The sequence below is a fragment of the Cebidichthys violaceus genome, unplaced genomic scaffold, assembly GCF_023349555.1.
Source record: "Cebidichthys violaceus isolate CVI_PGR_0920_01 unplaced genomic scaffold, fCebVio1.0.p SCAF_35, whole genome shotgun sequence".
NCBI lineage: Eukaryota > Metazoa > Chordata > Actinopteri > Perciformes > Stichaeidae > Cebidichthys > Cebidichthys violaceus.
The window spans coordinates 748,684-766,220 of record NW_027176539.1 but is presented as its reverse complement, the minus strand read 5'-3'; the positions used below and the strand labels follow the sequence as shown (position 1 = coordinate 766,220).

Below are 17,537 nucleotides of genomic sequence, written 5' to 3'. Positions count from 1 at the left end.
TGGATTCGTTGGATTCCTGCGCGGCTGCCAAAAAAAAAAAAGAGCTGCGTTTGATGTCGGGCCCCCGATTCAATTACGTATCTTTGACAACACACGAAGTGGAGGAATTTCAGTGCGTGTTGTTGTGTGTGTGTTTTTCTGCTTCTGCGTTGACTCTAGAACTGTAAAAATGCGCGTACGTGCGCCGTGCACTCCGGCTGTGCGGGGGATGCTTGTTTTACGAGCAGACGAGAGGTCAAATGGGACTCGTAAAAAACAAGCTGGAGTCTTCCTTCCCGTGTACATGTGACAGGATAACAGCTGTGTGAACGTCTTACATGGAAACTGAAGATCTTTGTTCCTCGTTGTTTGTCTTCTGCATATCACTTGAATTAAATACGCCTGCGTTTTCAAACCCCCCCCCGCCCGCCCCCTCTTTTCAGTTCACTTCTCCTGATATCATGGGGAGACAATTAAGAGCGGGGGGGGGGGGGGGGGGGGGTCTGCAGGATCTGGTTTCATATAGTGTGTCGGATGAGAGCTCAGATCTTAGTCCATAAAGTGTGGAGGAGAGGTGGTTGAGTTCAATCCCAGAGTGCAGCAGTTTATCTGCTCCAGTAGTGTTTTGCTGGCAGTCGTTTCACAGGCAGAATCACAGGGTGCTGCTGAGTTCACTAAACATCCAGTCTGTGCAGTTATCTTATCAGCGTGTTTGCTCACAGACGATCACACTCTAGAACCGACACGGACATTCAGAGACATCGAGCTGCGCGGCTCACCGCCCACACACACACACACACACACACACACACACACACACACACACACACACCGTCATGGAAGCACACGTGTGTGTTTGTACGCTTGTGTGTTTGCACGTTTGTGGGCTGGTGGATCGCGCACATTTGTTTTTGTTTTTTGGGGGTATTTACTCGTCTGGGCCCACACTCGTATGCTGCTTCCTCTGTATAAAAAGTCAGAAATTGCACCTGGCATAAATAACAGGACGGCAACTACGACAGGACAGAGAGCGGCTATCAAAAAGATGGAGGCGTACACATATATTTCAATTTCAATCATTGCACAAATAGCCTATAATGTCATATTTGTGTGTTGTTTATTCATGTGCTGTTTGCTAGCGGGCCCCAGTAGCTAATGCTTTGCGGCCCGGTGCTGGTCCACGGCCCAGAGGTTTGGGCCCGCCGCGGTACTGACTCTGTGACCACAGATCCGCTCCGTGTGGTTCAGCTGTTGCATTAACTCTTAATTGTCTAATCGTCGTTCCCAGAAAGTTAGGATACATACCTTCAATTAGCGGCGACGCAGACGGTTCCCGTGGGTTCGTCTCCAGCGGTAATCGACGGTTGTGGTCGTGGAAGAAGTTATGAAAAGTGAAGTAAATTGATGACATTTGCGGCACGCGATCGGACGTGAGCGTCCTCGTTCTGAGGACATGAGGACGTGAGGACTTGAGTAGAGACCTACTGCAGTGTGGCTGTTTGAGGAACATGTGTAACCACAGCTATTTCTTTCCAAATAGTTCACCAAAATGCCCCCAAAAAACAAAAGTAAACCTCACTGTTGATGTCAACAATAGAGAGTCCACTTCCTGTCAGCGGGGGGGGGGGGGGGGGGGCTGTTTGAAATATGTGGGCTCATTTATTTTTATGTGGCTGATGTGTTTGATTGTGGGCTCCAGTTGGTTCTCATGCTGTCGGGACGAAGTCACCAGAGGACACAAGCTCTGTGAGAGAGAGAGAGAGAGAGAGAGCGAGAGAGGGGGGGGGGCGAGAGAGAGAGCAAGAGAGGGGGGGGGAGAGAGAGTGAGAGAGGGGGGAGAGCGAGAGAGAAGGGGGGAGAGAGAGAGGGGGGGGAGAGAGAGAGAGAGAGAGCGAGAGAGGGGGGGGGGCGAGAGAGAGAGCAAGAGAGGGGGGGGAGAGAGAGAGAGAGAGAGGGGGGAGAGAGAGAGAGAAGGGGGGAGAGAGAGAGGGGGGGGGGAGAGAGAGAGACAGAGAGAGGGGGGGGAGAGATTGTTTGGAGTCACCTTTCTGCACGTTCTTTAATAAACTCAGGATGTTGCTCTGAGGGACAAATCACTTTATTCCTGTTGCGTCATATTTTGGAAAGCTGCTCCCATCTGCACACTACGTATTTATTTATTTTAATTGACTCTCTCTCTCTCTCTCTCTCTCTCTCTCTCTCTTCTTCTGCCTCCAGTAGACAGAGCAGTGAGTCTGAAAAGTCAAAAGTCGTTCAGTAATTAACGGGAACATCCAGACCTTCCTCTCATTAAGCCGTGTTCTGTAGCCACGCAGGGGAAGGAAGGTGCGTCTCGTGTCGCCATCGCTACCAACTAGAAGAATAAAACAGCCGCATGATTACAGTGTGACGTCGTTAGGGGTGTGTGTGTGTGTGTGTGTGTTGTACAGAAGAGCAGGCCTAGTAACAAGCAGCACCACAAATAATCCCATCTGCTCTGTCCCCCAGTGGTAGACTCCCAGGCTTCTTCATTGACAGCAACCAAAAATATCACTAGTGTGTGTGTGTGTGTGTGTGTGTGTGTGCGTGTGGGTGTGAGTGTGTGTGTTGAAGCCTGAATGGAGCTCCTGCAGAGAGAGAAACACACCACACCCTCTCATTCTGAGGACCGAGCGTCAGACACCAACACTCTGGCTCTAAAGCAAACCTCAAACACCAGGTTTATATTTGCTGACCTCGGGGGGGATTCTCTACGGAGGACTAAAGCTGTAATTATAGTAAATAAATAATAATGGATATTAACAGATATAGAGAGGTCGAAAACACCCTGAAGTATAGTTTTGACTTTGAAGAGCCTCTGAGAGTAGAACATATGAAGTATTGATTCACTAGGAAAGACGAAAAGACGATTGTTGAAACGAAACTCATGTCTATCAACAAAAAAACTAATGAAAAAATGTACCTTTAAAATCAGAAATCGTAACAAAAAATGTACTTAAGTTCACCCCAAAAATGTCTTTAAAATAAACATATCACTACAATCCAGCCCAATGAGTTTGGTGTTATTTTCTGTTATTTATGAATTTTTACTTTACTTATATAATGTATAGAAATGTTCAATGGAAACTGATGACATGTTGCAATTAAGTAATACAAAATATAATAAAGAAATTCAGAAATAAAAGCCTTGAATTATCAAATAGATGTGCAGAATAATTTGAAAATAAATGCAAAGAAATAGAAAAACAAACGTATGTATTTATTAAATGTATTTATTTGACAATGTACTTATTTTCATATTAATTTACTTTCATATTTCATGATTTCCCAATCTCTCCTTTACTTACTTAGTTCAACAAATAACTTTAATTGTGCATATTTATATATTTTCAAATAAACCATGACTATATATTTAGGTATTTATGGAGTCATATATTAATTATAATGACCGCTTTAGTCTTCCATATAATTCAGCCTTTGGTGTGTTTGGGATTATTAAATGGTCTCGATTTTGTGTGTATACGTGTGTGTGTGTGTGTGTGTGTGTGTGTGTGACCGGTCACAGTAGCCACGGCCATTTGTCTCGTACTTGCCAGGTGCTCCCAACTCAAAGTGGTCTATTTAGATCCCGACTAACCCGAGCTATTTCTGTTCGGGTCCTAACTGGGCTTTTTTTAAGTGGCCTGCTTCAGTTCTGGCATGTGTGGGATCATCTATTAAGTAAAGGGCCGGTGTGTTCGGTGGAGCGCCTGTCGTATTTTATTGTCACAACCCCCCCCCCCCCGCCCCCCCCGGAGGGTTCCATGGTGAGGGGGGGTTGGTTTGGCTGGACCCCAGAGGTTCTCTGCAGGGCTTTTGATGGTCAGCGGACTGTGGCCTGGACTTACATAAGAGCAGAAACAAAACGTGTTTGTTTGGGAGACAGATTCCCACAAAAGAAACAAGCAGGAAAATCCATGATTTTGCTTGAAGTTTGCAGCCCGCAGAAGGCATCACAGCAGAGGATGTTTACCTTCTGTCCTGCGAGGGCTTCAGAGCAGAAGTGAGTTTGATTTATCCTCGCTGTAAAGGAAAACCATGGAGACTTATGTGAATGAACTCAGTGTGGTTTTGGTCTTTTAATTGCGTCTTTAAATGTATTTCTTTCGGTGTGGAATCAGTTGGAGGCTGCTCCCTCCCTCCAGCATCGTGTGACCGTGTGACTCAGCGAGGCCGTCCTGGTGTGTGTGTGTGTGTGTGTGTGTGTGTGTGTGTGTGTGTGTGAGAGAGAGAGAGAGAGAGTGTCAGAGAGGCTCAGTGTGTGTGTTACGCTGTCAGGACGAGAAGCTCGCCGTGCAAACTTTCACGTTCGACAAGTGACTTTTGGTTTAACCGGCCGGCAGCAGCAGCAGCAGCAGCAGCAGCAGCAGCAGCTCAGGTAACAGATCTGAACTCTCTCACGTGGTTTTAATGTCGCCTGCTGGAACACGTTGAGCTTAACGTGGTAAATCTTTTTCCTTTGCTTTGTCTTCGGAGCCTCAAACACGCATTTGATTGTTATAAGAGAGATTAGAACGCCGGGGCGAACACTCCTTGAACAATGAGTCGCGTGTTTTGCTCGTCGTCTCGGTGACGGTTTGGCGTCTTTTAGGAGAAGTTTTATGTTTTACTGCAGAAAAGAAATGTGAAACAACAGCTGATGGACTGAGTGTCACTACAAGGACAGAATGAATGAGCTACATTGTTAAATAAAGCCGCTAGCACCACCTCGTCTTACTCTACGACAACACTGAATTAAATGAATCTGAATATGTGTGTGTGTGTGTGTGTGTGTGTGTGCATCCCCATGAGTGCTGAGGTGTGTGTGTATTTGTAGCTCAGCTGCTGCATATATCTGTCACTATTTCCGTTTTAGTCTCTCTCTCTCACTCACTCACTCACTCACTCACTCACACACACACACACACACACACACACACTTCATTCAATTCCTGCACGGACAGAAATAGTTTGTCGATTCAAACTGCAAGAACTGTACACACTTCATATATTAGTATACACATATAGTACTTGGTAGATTACTAATAAATTCCTACTGAACTCCTCTGGTGATTCGGTGAGGACCGTTTGCCGGCTGCTTGTCCCGTCGACACTGAGGTCTTCTCTGTAAAGCATCACGGTGTCTGTTGATGGACAACACGAAGGACACGGCTGCCTTCGCTTTAAAACGTCTTCGGTTCCTCGGGAGTGTTCCTCCTCCTCCTCCTCCTCCTCCTCCTCCTCCTCCTCGTTGTTTCCGGTCGGAGCTTCTTCAAGCTGTCGTCCGCAGCTGTTTGCTGTCCGGAACATTCCAGTGAACTCTGATCTCCGTGATCCTGATCCTGATCCTGTGTCCCCCTGATTAACGGAGCTCCATCATCATCATCATCATCATCATCATGGAGCAGGATCCCTGCATCTTTAATCAGGACGTCTGTGGTTTCATGCATTCATAAGCAAGTAGATTTCACATCTGGAACAGATGCAGCAGAGAGCAGATAGACTCTTACGGCTGAGGCTGGCTCATCACTAGTTTTGCAGGTATTTGACCATAAACCAAAATATTGGAAAAAAAACTTTACATAACGATGGCGCTAGATGAAAAGGAATCACTAAAGTGACGATAATTCACCAAACTTTTCAGCCAATTCATCCAAAAGCCGTTGAGCTACTGGGCCAGAAGTGTCAACCTGCTGGTGGCTCTGAAGGTAAAGTCAGAGGATCATCCTCTTGGGACCATGAATGTCAGCGTACAGCTCTAGAGCAACACATCTAAAAGTTGCCGTGATATTTCAGTCTGGACTAAACAAACCGCTCAAACATTATCATCTCTAGATGCTGCCAGCGAGGCTAAACAATAAGAAGTGCAGCATTAACGTTAACGTTGTAAGAGAGGTAGGGGGCGACGTTTCACTTCTGTACCATAAGATCTACATTTACAGCCATCGGTTACAAAATTAAACAAGCAAACTGACTAACAAACAGCAAGAATTCAAACTGCCGAACCTCTGAGAGCCGGTCTCAGTAACACACAGCCATGTTATAATCGTCACGCGTGTCGTCGGCCTGTAGTTTACGTCAGCCATCTTGTTCGCGTTAAGACTTTGTTTACTTATTGGATTCAATCCAAAAACGCGTTTTCTTGTTTCATCCTTCCTGCCACCAGGAGTCTACTCTTCTGGGAGCTAATTAGCTGTTGATGATGTTTATTTAGATATTTTTATTTCTTTCATTAGCAATGTCAACAAATTGCAGACAACACAACAGGTTTAAATTCTGACCACACTTGACTTACATATTGCACTTTTAAAAGAGAAATGATGCGTTCGTATTGCTACGAATCGGAGAAAATCGAGTGGAGTCTGGCACATTTTTTTTGCATGTGAAGTTTGTTCTTGTTGGGCAGCTAAATGATGCATTCAGTGGTACCAGCATTGGTACCACTGCATACCTGGAGGGCAGGTAAATACGGGCACTGTGTGGTATAATGGAAAACGACTGTAATAAGGCAGGCTGTGGTGGGAATAAATAAACTTTCACTGAGCCTCGTCGATCTCCATCGAGTGCGTGGGAAACAGAAAACCCAACGAGCTCTCCATCTTGGTGTTTGCATGAATTAGGAGATAATAAAACCGACAGAGTTTGGATGGTTTCCGTTGACCTCTATTGTAGTTTGTAATTAGGGCTAAAGACAGCCTCCGTGCCGCTCTTCTTGTCCGGTTGCCCTTTGGTTGACTGCTGTGGTCGGTAACCCTAAAAATGGACTCTTGAGTAAACTTGGGAGTAAGTCTACCCCGTCTTTACGACCTATATTGATCGTTGATTGGCTCGAGGGTGTGTCGCTCCAACATCCTGTCATGGGTAGGGTTTTTTTTCTCTTCGTGATTGAACCTTCCTCCTTTCATTGGCTCTGGCCTCCGCTCGTTTTTTTGGGTTTTTTTGCGGTGAAACTGAGCCTGGCTTCATAACATTTTTTTTTTCCATCAACGGCAGCAAATAAAAACAGGGTCAGACGAGGACAGCGTGGCACTACGATAGCCACGGCAAACCCTGGTTTAGCCTGTCCCGTGGAAATGCTCTTCTTCTTCTTCTTCTTCTTCTTCTGCATCCTCCTGTTATTATCTCAGGCATCATCTGGCATCCATTGTCTTTAGCTGGTGACAGGCTGGTTGATTGCGGTACGTTTAGTCACCGTCTTGGCAGGCTGAGTGAAGAGGCGAGGTGGCGCTCACTGGAGCCTATTTGGCACGCATGTTCCGAATAGTTGTGTTTTATAACGGTATTGTGTTCAGGGGGAAATGGGTGGCGTTAGCTACCGTCTGCCAAGAAACGTTGTGCCTTCGCTCACGGGAGCGTACTGCTATTCTAACGCACACCCTGCTTCCCCTGCAAATGAGACTGTTGACGGTTCCTTCTATGCCTGCTGGACTGTTGAAGCGTCTTTTTCGGATCAAAATGTTCTGGAGACTCCCTGAGAGGAACCGGCCGTGAACTACAAACCTTTTTTTCTGTTTGCATTCCCACACCGCCAGTAGCAGCCACACCTGCATCTGCACCTGCATCTATGTGATCAGAGCTTTAGATTTTAGTAATATTAATACATGGTAATGTAGGAATACATTAACAACCACTGTTGCGTGTCACAATCATATAGACACAGGCAAAATAGCCGCCATGAAAGTAACTGCTTCAGTTTGAATTGGCTTCTTCGGCTCAGTGGGTTAGCTTTGTGCTACTGGGTTAGCCTTTGTGCTACTGGGTTTGTGCTTCTGGGTTAGCTTTTGTGCTACTGGGTTAGCCTTTGTGCTACTGGGTTAGCCTTTGTGCTACTGGGTTTGTGCTTTTGGGTTAGCTTTTGTGCTACTGGGTTAGCTTTGTGCTACTGGGTTTGTGCTTCTGGGTTAGCTTTTGTGGTACTGCGTTAGCCTTTGTGCTACTGGGTTAGCTTTGTGCTACTGGGTTAGCTTTGTGCTACTGCGTTAGCCTTTGTGCTACTGGGTGAGCCTTTGTGCTACTGGGTGAGCCTTTGAGTGACTGCGTTAGCCTTTGTGCTACTGGGTTGTACTTTCTGCTATTGGGTTAGCTCGCTATCACTCAATCTTTGGCTCAGTGGTTGTTTGCTCATGAACGAGTTAACTTCTGGACTTCACTGGCGGGGAATCTATCCGCATTTTCCTCCACTTATATATCCTTACACGCCACTAATGGTTCCTCTTGTGCTGGGAGAGTAGCTTTTCTAAAATCAGAGCAAATAAAGTTTTGAAAAGTTTTAAGAACTAGGATCTTTCAGTGTGGACAAAATAAAAATGTGGGTTCTTAGAACTAAGTTCTTGGAACTGAAAACAAGTTTATTTCGGTCCAAAAATGCCTTCTGTGACTCAACAAAGTCCCAACTCCCCCACTGGAGAGAACACTCTGCTGTTTAGGTCTCGCACCACGTTCAGCACATTCCAGAGAAATAGAGAGGGGATTTAATAAACATTACCGTCTGTTTCTAAATGAGTTTACTCAGTAATTACACATAATGGTAGATTATTACGGTTGATTAATAAGGGGTTTTATTGTTGTGCTTGTTGGGAAGGCTTTGTGCCTCCTAGCTTTATGCTCAGTCAACCCTCAGAGGAGCACAAGCTGATGAGTCCTGTGCCCTCCTCTGTTACATCGTGCCCAAACAAATGTACAATTTCCATTCCTTAACTCCTACTGAGCAGATGGTTTTACATTCTGCAACGAGGGCCTGGCAGACCTTTGTGCCATAACCAGAACGGAAAACTACTGGAGACATTTAATTAAAAACAAACTCATAAGACTTGAAATCCTGAATTACAACTCTATTTTTGCATATTTTTTTTTGTTGCCGCACAGAAAAAGGCCATATTTACTTCTTGTGAACTGGACAGATTCCGGGCCACCCGGCGGAAACAACCCGCTCTCACTCCCGACTCGTCGGACACCGAAACACCCTTCAGTGTCTGTATGAAACACACCTTTCAACCGACTCCAATGTAAACCCACGGTCAGCTGACTGAGTGTAAAGAGTCAGAAAGCGTAGGACAATCACAGGACTCTCACCCAGGAGATCGCTCTTCGTGTCTGTACCTTTGTTTTACCTACGTACAACACCAGTTACGTAACCAACAGACTTATTTTAACGTAACAAACATACTTATTTTAACCTTTTCCGAAGCCTTACCAAGAACTTTTGTTGCCTGAACCTAACCTAAGTAGTAAAAGCATAGTAAACTTAGGCTAGTAGTTTATTTATAAAAAGACACTATGCATGTAGGTTGTGGGAACCGACACGCCGTCCCTGACACTTGAAAAAACCCGACGCTACAGCGGTTGGTAGTGTCGTCGTTTGAGGCTTTGGGCCACCGACTGAGCGTCGGTATTTGACGAGTTGGGGGTTAGAACATCCAAGGCGTAAAACGATTTGCTGGCCTCTCTACTAAAGTGAAATACACACAAAACACACTGTTACAGTCCCTCCAACAATCGCCCCGTCGCAAGAACAATAGTCGTTTGTTTGAGGATGTCGTGTGTTTCCTCTATGTGTTCGATTTGATGGTGTCCAAATGATTTGTGTTGTGCCGTCCACATCAAACAAGAGAGCATATGGCCGCAAAGTCCATCGTGAACCATTGTGATTAATGCGGCAGTGAAGGTTCCACCCACAGAAAAAAAATGAAACCTGACTTTTCCCGAGCAAGTCGCCAGCAGACATGGGCCGTCACCCAAAACGAGTCGTTGTAATCCGGAAAAATAGATTTTGAAGAAGAAAAAAAAAAAACGCACAGACATATTGGTTTGCTCAAACAATCAACTCTCAACGGCCAGCTGCTGTCAGTTAAGTGCCAAAGAAATTTGGCATGAGTCATATAAGAAAGTCACGTCGCTCAGGATCCATGTGTTGTCCCAGCCTCTCTCTGTCTGTCTGTCTGGACCGTGTGTTTGATGCTGCTCGAGGAGGGGGGGGGTTTGAAGCATGCCAGATGACTCTCGTTGCCTTGAGCGCCGACACACCGGCGGATAAGGTCTCCCCGCTCGTGCCGCCAACAGCTCTTCATTAGTCCCGTGTCACGATCCGTTTCCTATCGCTTTGACGCACCGCCGTCTGGCTGCTCGACGGCCTCGTTTCCGTTGTTTTCGACTTCGCCGATAAGACGACCGCGGGGAGTCTGGTTCAGCGGGGGGGGGGGGGGTTTAGGGTGTTAAACCTGAGTGTCGAGCCTCCGCACCGCTCCGGCTGTCACTGCTGCTGACGAATCGCTCGTCTCAACAATGACACGCCGTATAATCTTTCCCGTCTGACCCGGCCTGACTCATGCTTCTTCGACTCCTGTTCCTGTACTTTCCATTCATACGTTCACCCCCCCCCCCCCCCCCCCCCCCCCTTAGAGTCTCTGCTCCCACACCCACTCTTTTGTCAGGTTGTGAATTTCTCCAGTATGAAGTGCTGCTGATGGATTGCTGTTTGACTGACACACCAGGGTGTATAAGATCCAGTAATGGCTAAGCAGCGGGATGTTGGGAGCGAGAGATAGCTGGAATGTCCTCAGGTCGGGGCTCCTGGACGGACGGAGCAGCTGTTCTTCCAGCATTTTGGGAATTCCTGCCCCTCCCGCTGTCAATGAAGAGGTCGGGAGGTGAACGAGACGTATATATATACACACACACACACACACACACACACACACACACACACACACACACACATGACTTCTCCTTTAATAGGGAGCTGAGAGGCTGCACAGCGCGTGTAGTGAGCGTGTCAACCCATTTGCCGGGAACAAAATTGGAAGTTTCTGCAAAAACCACGGATACGATGAATCTTGTCGTTTCTGAACCAAAAGTGCGTTTTCATACAGACGTTTCTACATTCCAGCGGTTGAACCATTCGTGGTGTTTTTGCTGCATTCTCAACTGACCCTTCGTTAAGAGTTGCCCATCAAACACAGGCGGGCTAATCGTAGCTTAGCATCGTCCAGCTAAATCAGTCGGACATCTTGTATATATATCCTTTAAAACGCATATTTTAAACCCTTCTGTCCGCTTCTCTGTGAAATCGCACAAATCACGACAGTTGAGGCCAGCAGTGTGTGTGTGTGTGTGTGTGTGTGTGTGTGAGATGGGACCCCCCCTTTTGTCTGATCCTGCGTTTGATGCGGTAACATGGTGCTGAGGGGTCTGCTTTAATCACAACCCTGTGAAGAGAGATGAGACGGATGAAGCTGGTTGTGTTGTGTGGACTCTCTCATCCCTTTCTGGGTCCCAGATCAGGGAACAAAGACCACCCCCCCCTCCCCAAGGGAGGTGGTACGAGGCCCAGACGCCTGCCCAGACACACACAGGCCTCTGATTGGAAGGAGGGGAAAGGGTGTATCTGCTTCCCGTAAAACACGGCGTCTCGCCGCTGCCTCAGGGTGGCTGACGTTTGGCAGATATGGAATTTCAGACATGCCCAGAGGGTGTGTGTGTGTATGTGTGAGTGTGTGTGTGTGTGTGTGTGAGTGACTAGTTATTGATGTTAGTTAGATTGGCAGGTCTCCATCAGGTTAAGCAAAGGTATATTTATGTTCAAGTCTTTGTCGAGAAGAATAATGGTCCTTGCTTGCTAAGATTTTTATTGATTTCAGTCATGATTCCTATTACCTCATGGTCTGAAATGCAAGTTTTCGCCTGTATAGTAATATTAATTTCTTTTGGCACGAAGTGTAATACGTACATTTTCAATCTCAAAGCAATGGTGAATACCTATGACTCATATTTAAGACGTCTTTACTGTACTAAAAACATATTGTTATATCTGGTAGGAATAGATTCTCTAGACTGTGTGGTGCTAAAAGTCACAATGAATTGAACGCATAGTAAAACGGCGTTAAAGTAGTGGTTTAAAAATGTTTGCATGAGTTTAAAAGTCATATTTTCTGCTCTGGATAATGCCAGCTTTACTCAACTATATCAACATAGTGCAGTTTGCTAAAGTGTTAGCATGAAGCACCAGTTTAAACACTCCACAGGCTGCTAAGGGAGGGTTTCTGGTGTCACTCTTCTTGCATTGAACTGCAGTTTGACCGTCGCTCCGATTGGTCAAAGTAAACCGCGGTTGTGATTCTTCCCCTCCTACCAGGTGGTTCTGTGAAGGCCGCGAGCTGCACAACTCTCCCGACATCCAGATCTGGAGGGACGGCGACCTGCACACGCTGGTGATCACCGAAGCGTTCGAGGACGACACGGGACGCTACACCTGCGTGGCTTCCAACAGCATCGGAGCAGACAACACCTCCGCTGAGGTCTACATCGAAGGTCAGAGGTTTTCATGTCGGGGGGGGAAACTATCAGTTTACTTTCGAGGGATCGATATAGTTAAACTAATTTACTACTAATGTTTCAGGAATCAGTGCTTTTTTTGTCTTTACCCATTGCAGGAGCTTCGTCATCGGACTCAGAGGGAGAAGGAACTGGGTCAAAGACCAGATCAGGAACCATGCCTCAGTACGTGATAAGATACTCCATTACAATACCGCCAATGGTCTCCTAATAGGGCGTGGTGGTCACTGTGTAATCGCCTCTACTCACCCCCCCCACCTTGTTTGGAGGTGTTGTGCACGTCCGTGTGGATTGATAAAAGCAGATTGGGATATTTACACAGCTGACAGACATATTTAGCGTTACAAATATGCAGCTAGTAGCTCGGGCGCTCGTGAACGTTAGACGCCAGATCTCACGATAAGTGTGTTGCTGAGACAGAGAGAAGTTCTTCTCCTCTGGATACGTCGGTCGGACTGTGGGGCAGAATAATTAGTCATAATCACCCAACAGACTCAGGACCTGCCGCTAGCTTCCTAAAGGAAAGGAAGCGCGTTTCAAGCGTGACCATCTCGTGACCCCGTTGACCCAACGAACCTTGAACTCCTGAGCGGGTTAACTGAGCCCTGCAGCAGTTTTATCAGGTCTGCTGCCTTCAACCAGGCCCCTTAAAAGGGCCTTTAAAAGAGCCGTAACCCCGAGTCAGTACACAGGCCACAGCCTAAATAACGAGAGCTGCAGAAGGTTAATATGGTGAAAAATCACCCTGTCAGGATTGTCCCCTGTACTTATCTCCAAACATTAAACTTTCTAACTCTTTTCTTCCTTTCCTCTTGAAGCATTTTCTTCTCACATAAGTAATGCGGGGTTTTTTTAGTGAAAGGTTGAGCCGCAGACCAAAGCACAGTGTTTCTTTTAAAGCTTCCTTAAAAGTTCTGTCTACACGACTCAAAGCATTGATATAGCGGCAACCAACGACTTGCTTTGTAAAGATATAGAGGAGTGATGTCAACCGTCTTTGTGCTTCGTTTACATGCTTTTTAGTTTTGTCTCATTAGCTAGCTAACGGCTAACGCTCTGCGGTTAACACTGTTAGCTCTGTCAGTGCTGTTTCCATAGTTTGCAATGTTAGCACTGTTAGCACAGTTAGCTTCTAGCACAGTCAGCTTCTAGCACAGTTAGCTTCTAGCACAGTTAGCTGCTAGCACAGTTAGCTGCTAGCCAGCGGCTCAGCCGTCTCCACGTTGAGAGCCGTGGGGAGACAATGGATGTGCACAGAATTACGTTTTGAGCACGTTAATATTACAAAATTAAGATTTTTGAGTTTTTTTGTTGTTGCAATTTCTCACTACAGAACTTGCTTGCCTGGTTAAAATGGTTATTTTCATGTCGATTCAGGTCAAGATGCATATTTAGAGTACTTTGTACTTCTCTAAATGTTTTTCAGTGTTATCTGTTGTATACATCTGCCTCCATCTGGACTACTTCCTGATTCCCTTTCTGTTTACACACCGAAGCCAAGTGCACTGATATCATCTTAATTGTTGCGGAGACAATTTTCTTTTGATTCAAGTATCATATTTTAACTAAAAGCATATCGAGTTGAGGAATGCCTTCTTGAGAAAGTCGTTGTTTTTTTTTGTTTGGTTGCCGATTATTTTCGCTTTGTCCATTTTCAGAGTTCAGAAGAAGACCACGTCGATGTCCCTGACCATACGCTCGTCCTCGCCCAAAACCTCCGAGGTCCTTCCTCATCGCTCCACCTTAGTCCAGTCCCTGTCTCAGCCCACACAGCGGGTGAGCAGCACACACACACACACACACACACAGACACACACAACAGCTGATCCACACGACACGGTCAGAAAAAGTGGAAAAAGATCTTCAATGACATTAATTCATCTTGTTTATCGTCTAGATGCAGAGCCCAGTGTCGTCACTATACGAGGCGTCTGGACCTCCGACATTCACCAAGGTAAGTCTGCCCACACGGTGACCTATACATCCACTACATGGTCAAAAGTATGTGGACACCCACACAGCATGCGCATATGTGATTGTAGAAAACAACGGTCTGTTTTAATCCAACTCTGGCTGCTTACACACATACACATGTACTCCAGCTCCATGCCTTCCCTTAATAACAGTGTGCAGCGCTGTGGCTTTCAGCAGTGGGGGTCAGATAAAACACAAAGCTCAAGAACACCCCCCCCCCCCCCCCCTCCCTCAGGCTGTGGGTTCTGTGATGGTGGGACCGGGACAGGCTGAGGCAGAGCTTCCAAAAAAAACCACAAGGCTCAGGTCTCTCTTTCAGCCGGTCGGGCCCTAAATCATTTTCCACTTCATTACACAAAGACATTTGTTTTTCTTCAAGCCTCCTTTTACAGAAAGAAAAAAAAAAAAAAGCTGTAATCATCTCAGTGAGAGGATGTTCGGCTCTAGTGAAGTCAGCGCCGTGATGTCACCCAAACACAACACACACACACACACACACACACAGAGCCACGCAATGTCAGAGATGAACATTCCAGCTCCGGTCTTCCCAAAAATACACCAAAATCAGACACACAGAGTGACAAAGAGAAAGAGGCTCGCTGCTCACAGGAGCCTTTATTGACGCTGACACTGAGTGCCTCTGGTTGATGGATGCGGCGGTCTACGCTCTGTGTGGCTGAGGCCCTGCTAGCTAGCTAGAAGAGGAAACGCGGCGTTGACAGCGGCCTCTCCATCGAACCCCTACGCTGATGTTCTTCTATAAGCTGCCGTGTGATTGGACGGACCCGGGAGTTAAAACGGCAGAGCTCCACAAGAGTCCGTAGCCCGGCTGGTAAACTTGGAAGACGATGACGCGGTAATCCAGCAGTTAGCCTCACTGACTCACGTAAAGATAAATGGATTTACAGATTCACTGCTTGATTTGTCGGTGACTCGCTGACCGGATGTTGTGACGTTTCATCATCATCGACGACGGCGAGATGCAATATTCCTTCATAGAGTCCAGAGAGTGAAGCCCCAGATGGTCCTGAACTAAAACAACTAACTTCTCCTCCTTTAGTTTACTGGAGACTGATATTTACGGAAGGAAGAAAAAGATATCTGCAAGCTGTGATTGGTCGTTCCTCGTCACATGACGTGCTTTTAGTCTATTTTGATTATTAATTTTTTTACTTTACTCTTTGCTCGACCGATTAATGCAAATATTTGATCTCTCTCTCTCTCTCTCTCTCCAGCTGCTGCAGGACGCCCAGGCGTCCGAGGGCCAGGTGGTGGTTCTGGAGTGCCGGGTCCGAGGAAGCCCTCCCCTGCAGGTCCGATGGTACCGCCAGGGAGAGGAGATCCTGGACTCGCCCGATTTTCGGATTCTCCGGAAAAGTGAGGCATTCCTTCTCAGTGCTCGTGACGCCCAGCCGAGTGATTTTAATAATATAACGTACGCTATTAATAGGGCTGTACCTCTAGCGCTAACAACTAAAATGTCGTCTTCTCTCCTCTCTACAACAATCCTGCGCATCAGAGCCTCGATCTGCTGCCGAGTCAGGTACGCCACACATCAGCTCCTCCCACCGCTCTACTCTATCTCTTAACTGCTTTCCATGTTGTGTCTGAGTTTGATGCTTGCGTTCGTCGTCAGCTGCAGCCTTTCACTTGGTTGTGACTACGGCCCATCGCAAAGTTAATAGGTCTGCGTCTCACGGGGACACTCACTACAGTCGTGACACATAAACATACACACACAGTATCACACATAAACAGTGACACACTCCTTCACCTGGGGTCACTTCAGGTGTTGCTCTCAGACCGTGAGTCACTCAGACGTCTCTGAACATCTGTGCTCCATGATGCCGGTGTGTCTTTGCCCGCCGAGCGTCTGACTACAAAAACCTGACTCACCAGTCTACGACTCTCTCTCTCTCTCTCTATTGTGTCTCACTGAGCACAAGTCAAGTGTCGACATGTCACTCCACCTCCACGATCATGACCGGTGTGTTCATTAACACGCTGTTCATTAGCACGCTGTGTACAAGAAGGGGGACGAGTCGACTCTTTTTCTTGAGGTAACTTGGATCCTTCAACGTGTGCAGCGAGATGTTGGAGATGTTCTACCAGTCTGTTGCGGCCAGCAGTGCACTTCACTTCGCCGTAGTCTGCTGGGGGAGCAGCATCGGAGCCGGAGACACCAACAGGCTTAATAAACTGGTTAAGAAGGCCGGCTCCATCATCGGCTGCAAACCGGACGGTCTGGAACAGGTGGTGGAGAGGAGGACACTGAAGAAACTATCATCCATATTGGATAACCAGGACCACCCTCTGCACCACCTACTGCAGGGACAGAGGAGCACTTTCTCCAACAGACTGATCCAGCTCCTCTGTCATAAGGACAGATACAGGAGATCATTCCTGCCTACTGCTATAAGACTCTATAGCAAATCACCTCGGGCCAAATCAAATCATTAAACCTCTGCACTACTGTTTATTTAGTTGATTTAATATTATTCTGTTATTCTATTCACTGTGTATATAGTGTGCATTTTTTCTATAACATCTTTACTCTATTATAATTGTATATATTGTGTATTGTGACATGTGTATTTTTCTTTTTCTTTTTTCTTTATATATAATATTAAGATTTTTATACCTGTAACCTATTGCTGCTTGTAACGAAATAATTTCCCCTCGCGGGATCAATAAAGTTACTATCTATCTATCTATCTATCTATCTATCTATCTATCTATCTTAAAAAGGTGTATTGATGGCGGTTGTCTTCTTTTTTTGAAGATGAGATCTGCACCCTGGTGATAGCCGAGGCCTTCCCAGAGGACGGAGGTCTGTTCTGCTGCACGGCGTCCAACCCGTACGGCTCGGTCAACAGCACGGCACAACTCGCCGTCGCTGCAGGTGAGCCCTTGAATCAACAAGCAGCACGGCACCGTGTGTTCTCACCTCTTCAGCAGGAGCTGCTGCTCTACTGCTGCCTCCATCTGGTAGTGGGTCGGTGTCTGACTCTGGTGAATCCGAGCTACTCCTTTAAAAACACCAAAGTCTCACAACAACACAACACAAACCGACTCCAAACTCCATCTACTGTAGTAGAACACGGACCGTGGAGAAGAACCTCGTTACAAAACACACTTCAGAACATCCAAAGTATCCTTTTTAAGACTTTTGGGGGAACTTCAACCACGATGGTGTCAAACATAAACCAACTCTAGGCTCCGAAATGGTCCTTAAGAAACCTGTTGGTGATTCACCA

At 46.5% G+C, this 17,537-nt stretch overlaps 1 protein-coding gene across 1 annotated transcript in view; it reads left to right on the top strand.

Moving 5' to 3' along the window:
• Nucleotides 1-17,537, top strand: part of palld (palladin, cytoskeletal associated protein) — a 54,716-nt gene that overhangs the window by 11,239 nt on the left and 25,940 nt on the right. Inside the window, 7 exon segments of the mRNA XM_068725273.1 lie at nucleotides 12,107-12,282; nucleotides 12,405-12,471; nucleotides 13,965-14,082; nucleotides 14,204-14,260; nucleotides 15,516-15,657; nucleotides 15,800-15,823; nucleotides 17,063-17,182. Of these exon segments, the coding sequence (XP_068581374.1) occupies nucleotides 12,107-12,282; nucleotides 12,405-12,471; nucleotides 13,965-14,082; nucleotides 14,204-14,260; nucleotides 15,516-15,657; nucleotides 15,800-15,823; nucleotides 17,063-17,182 (704 nt within the window).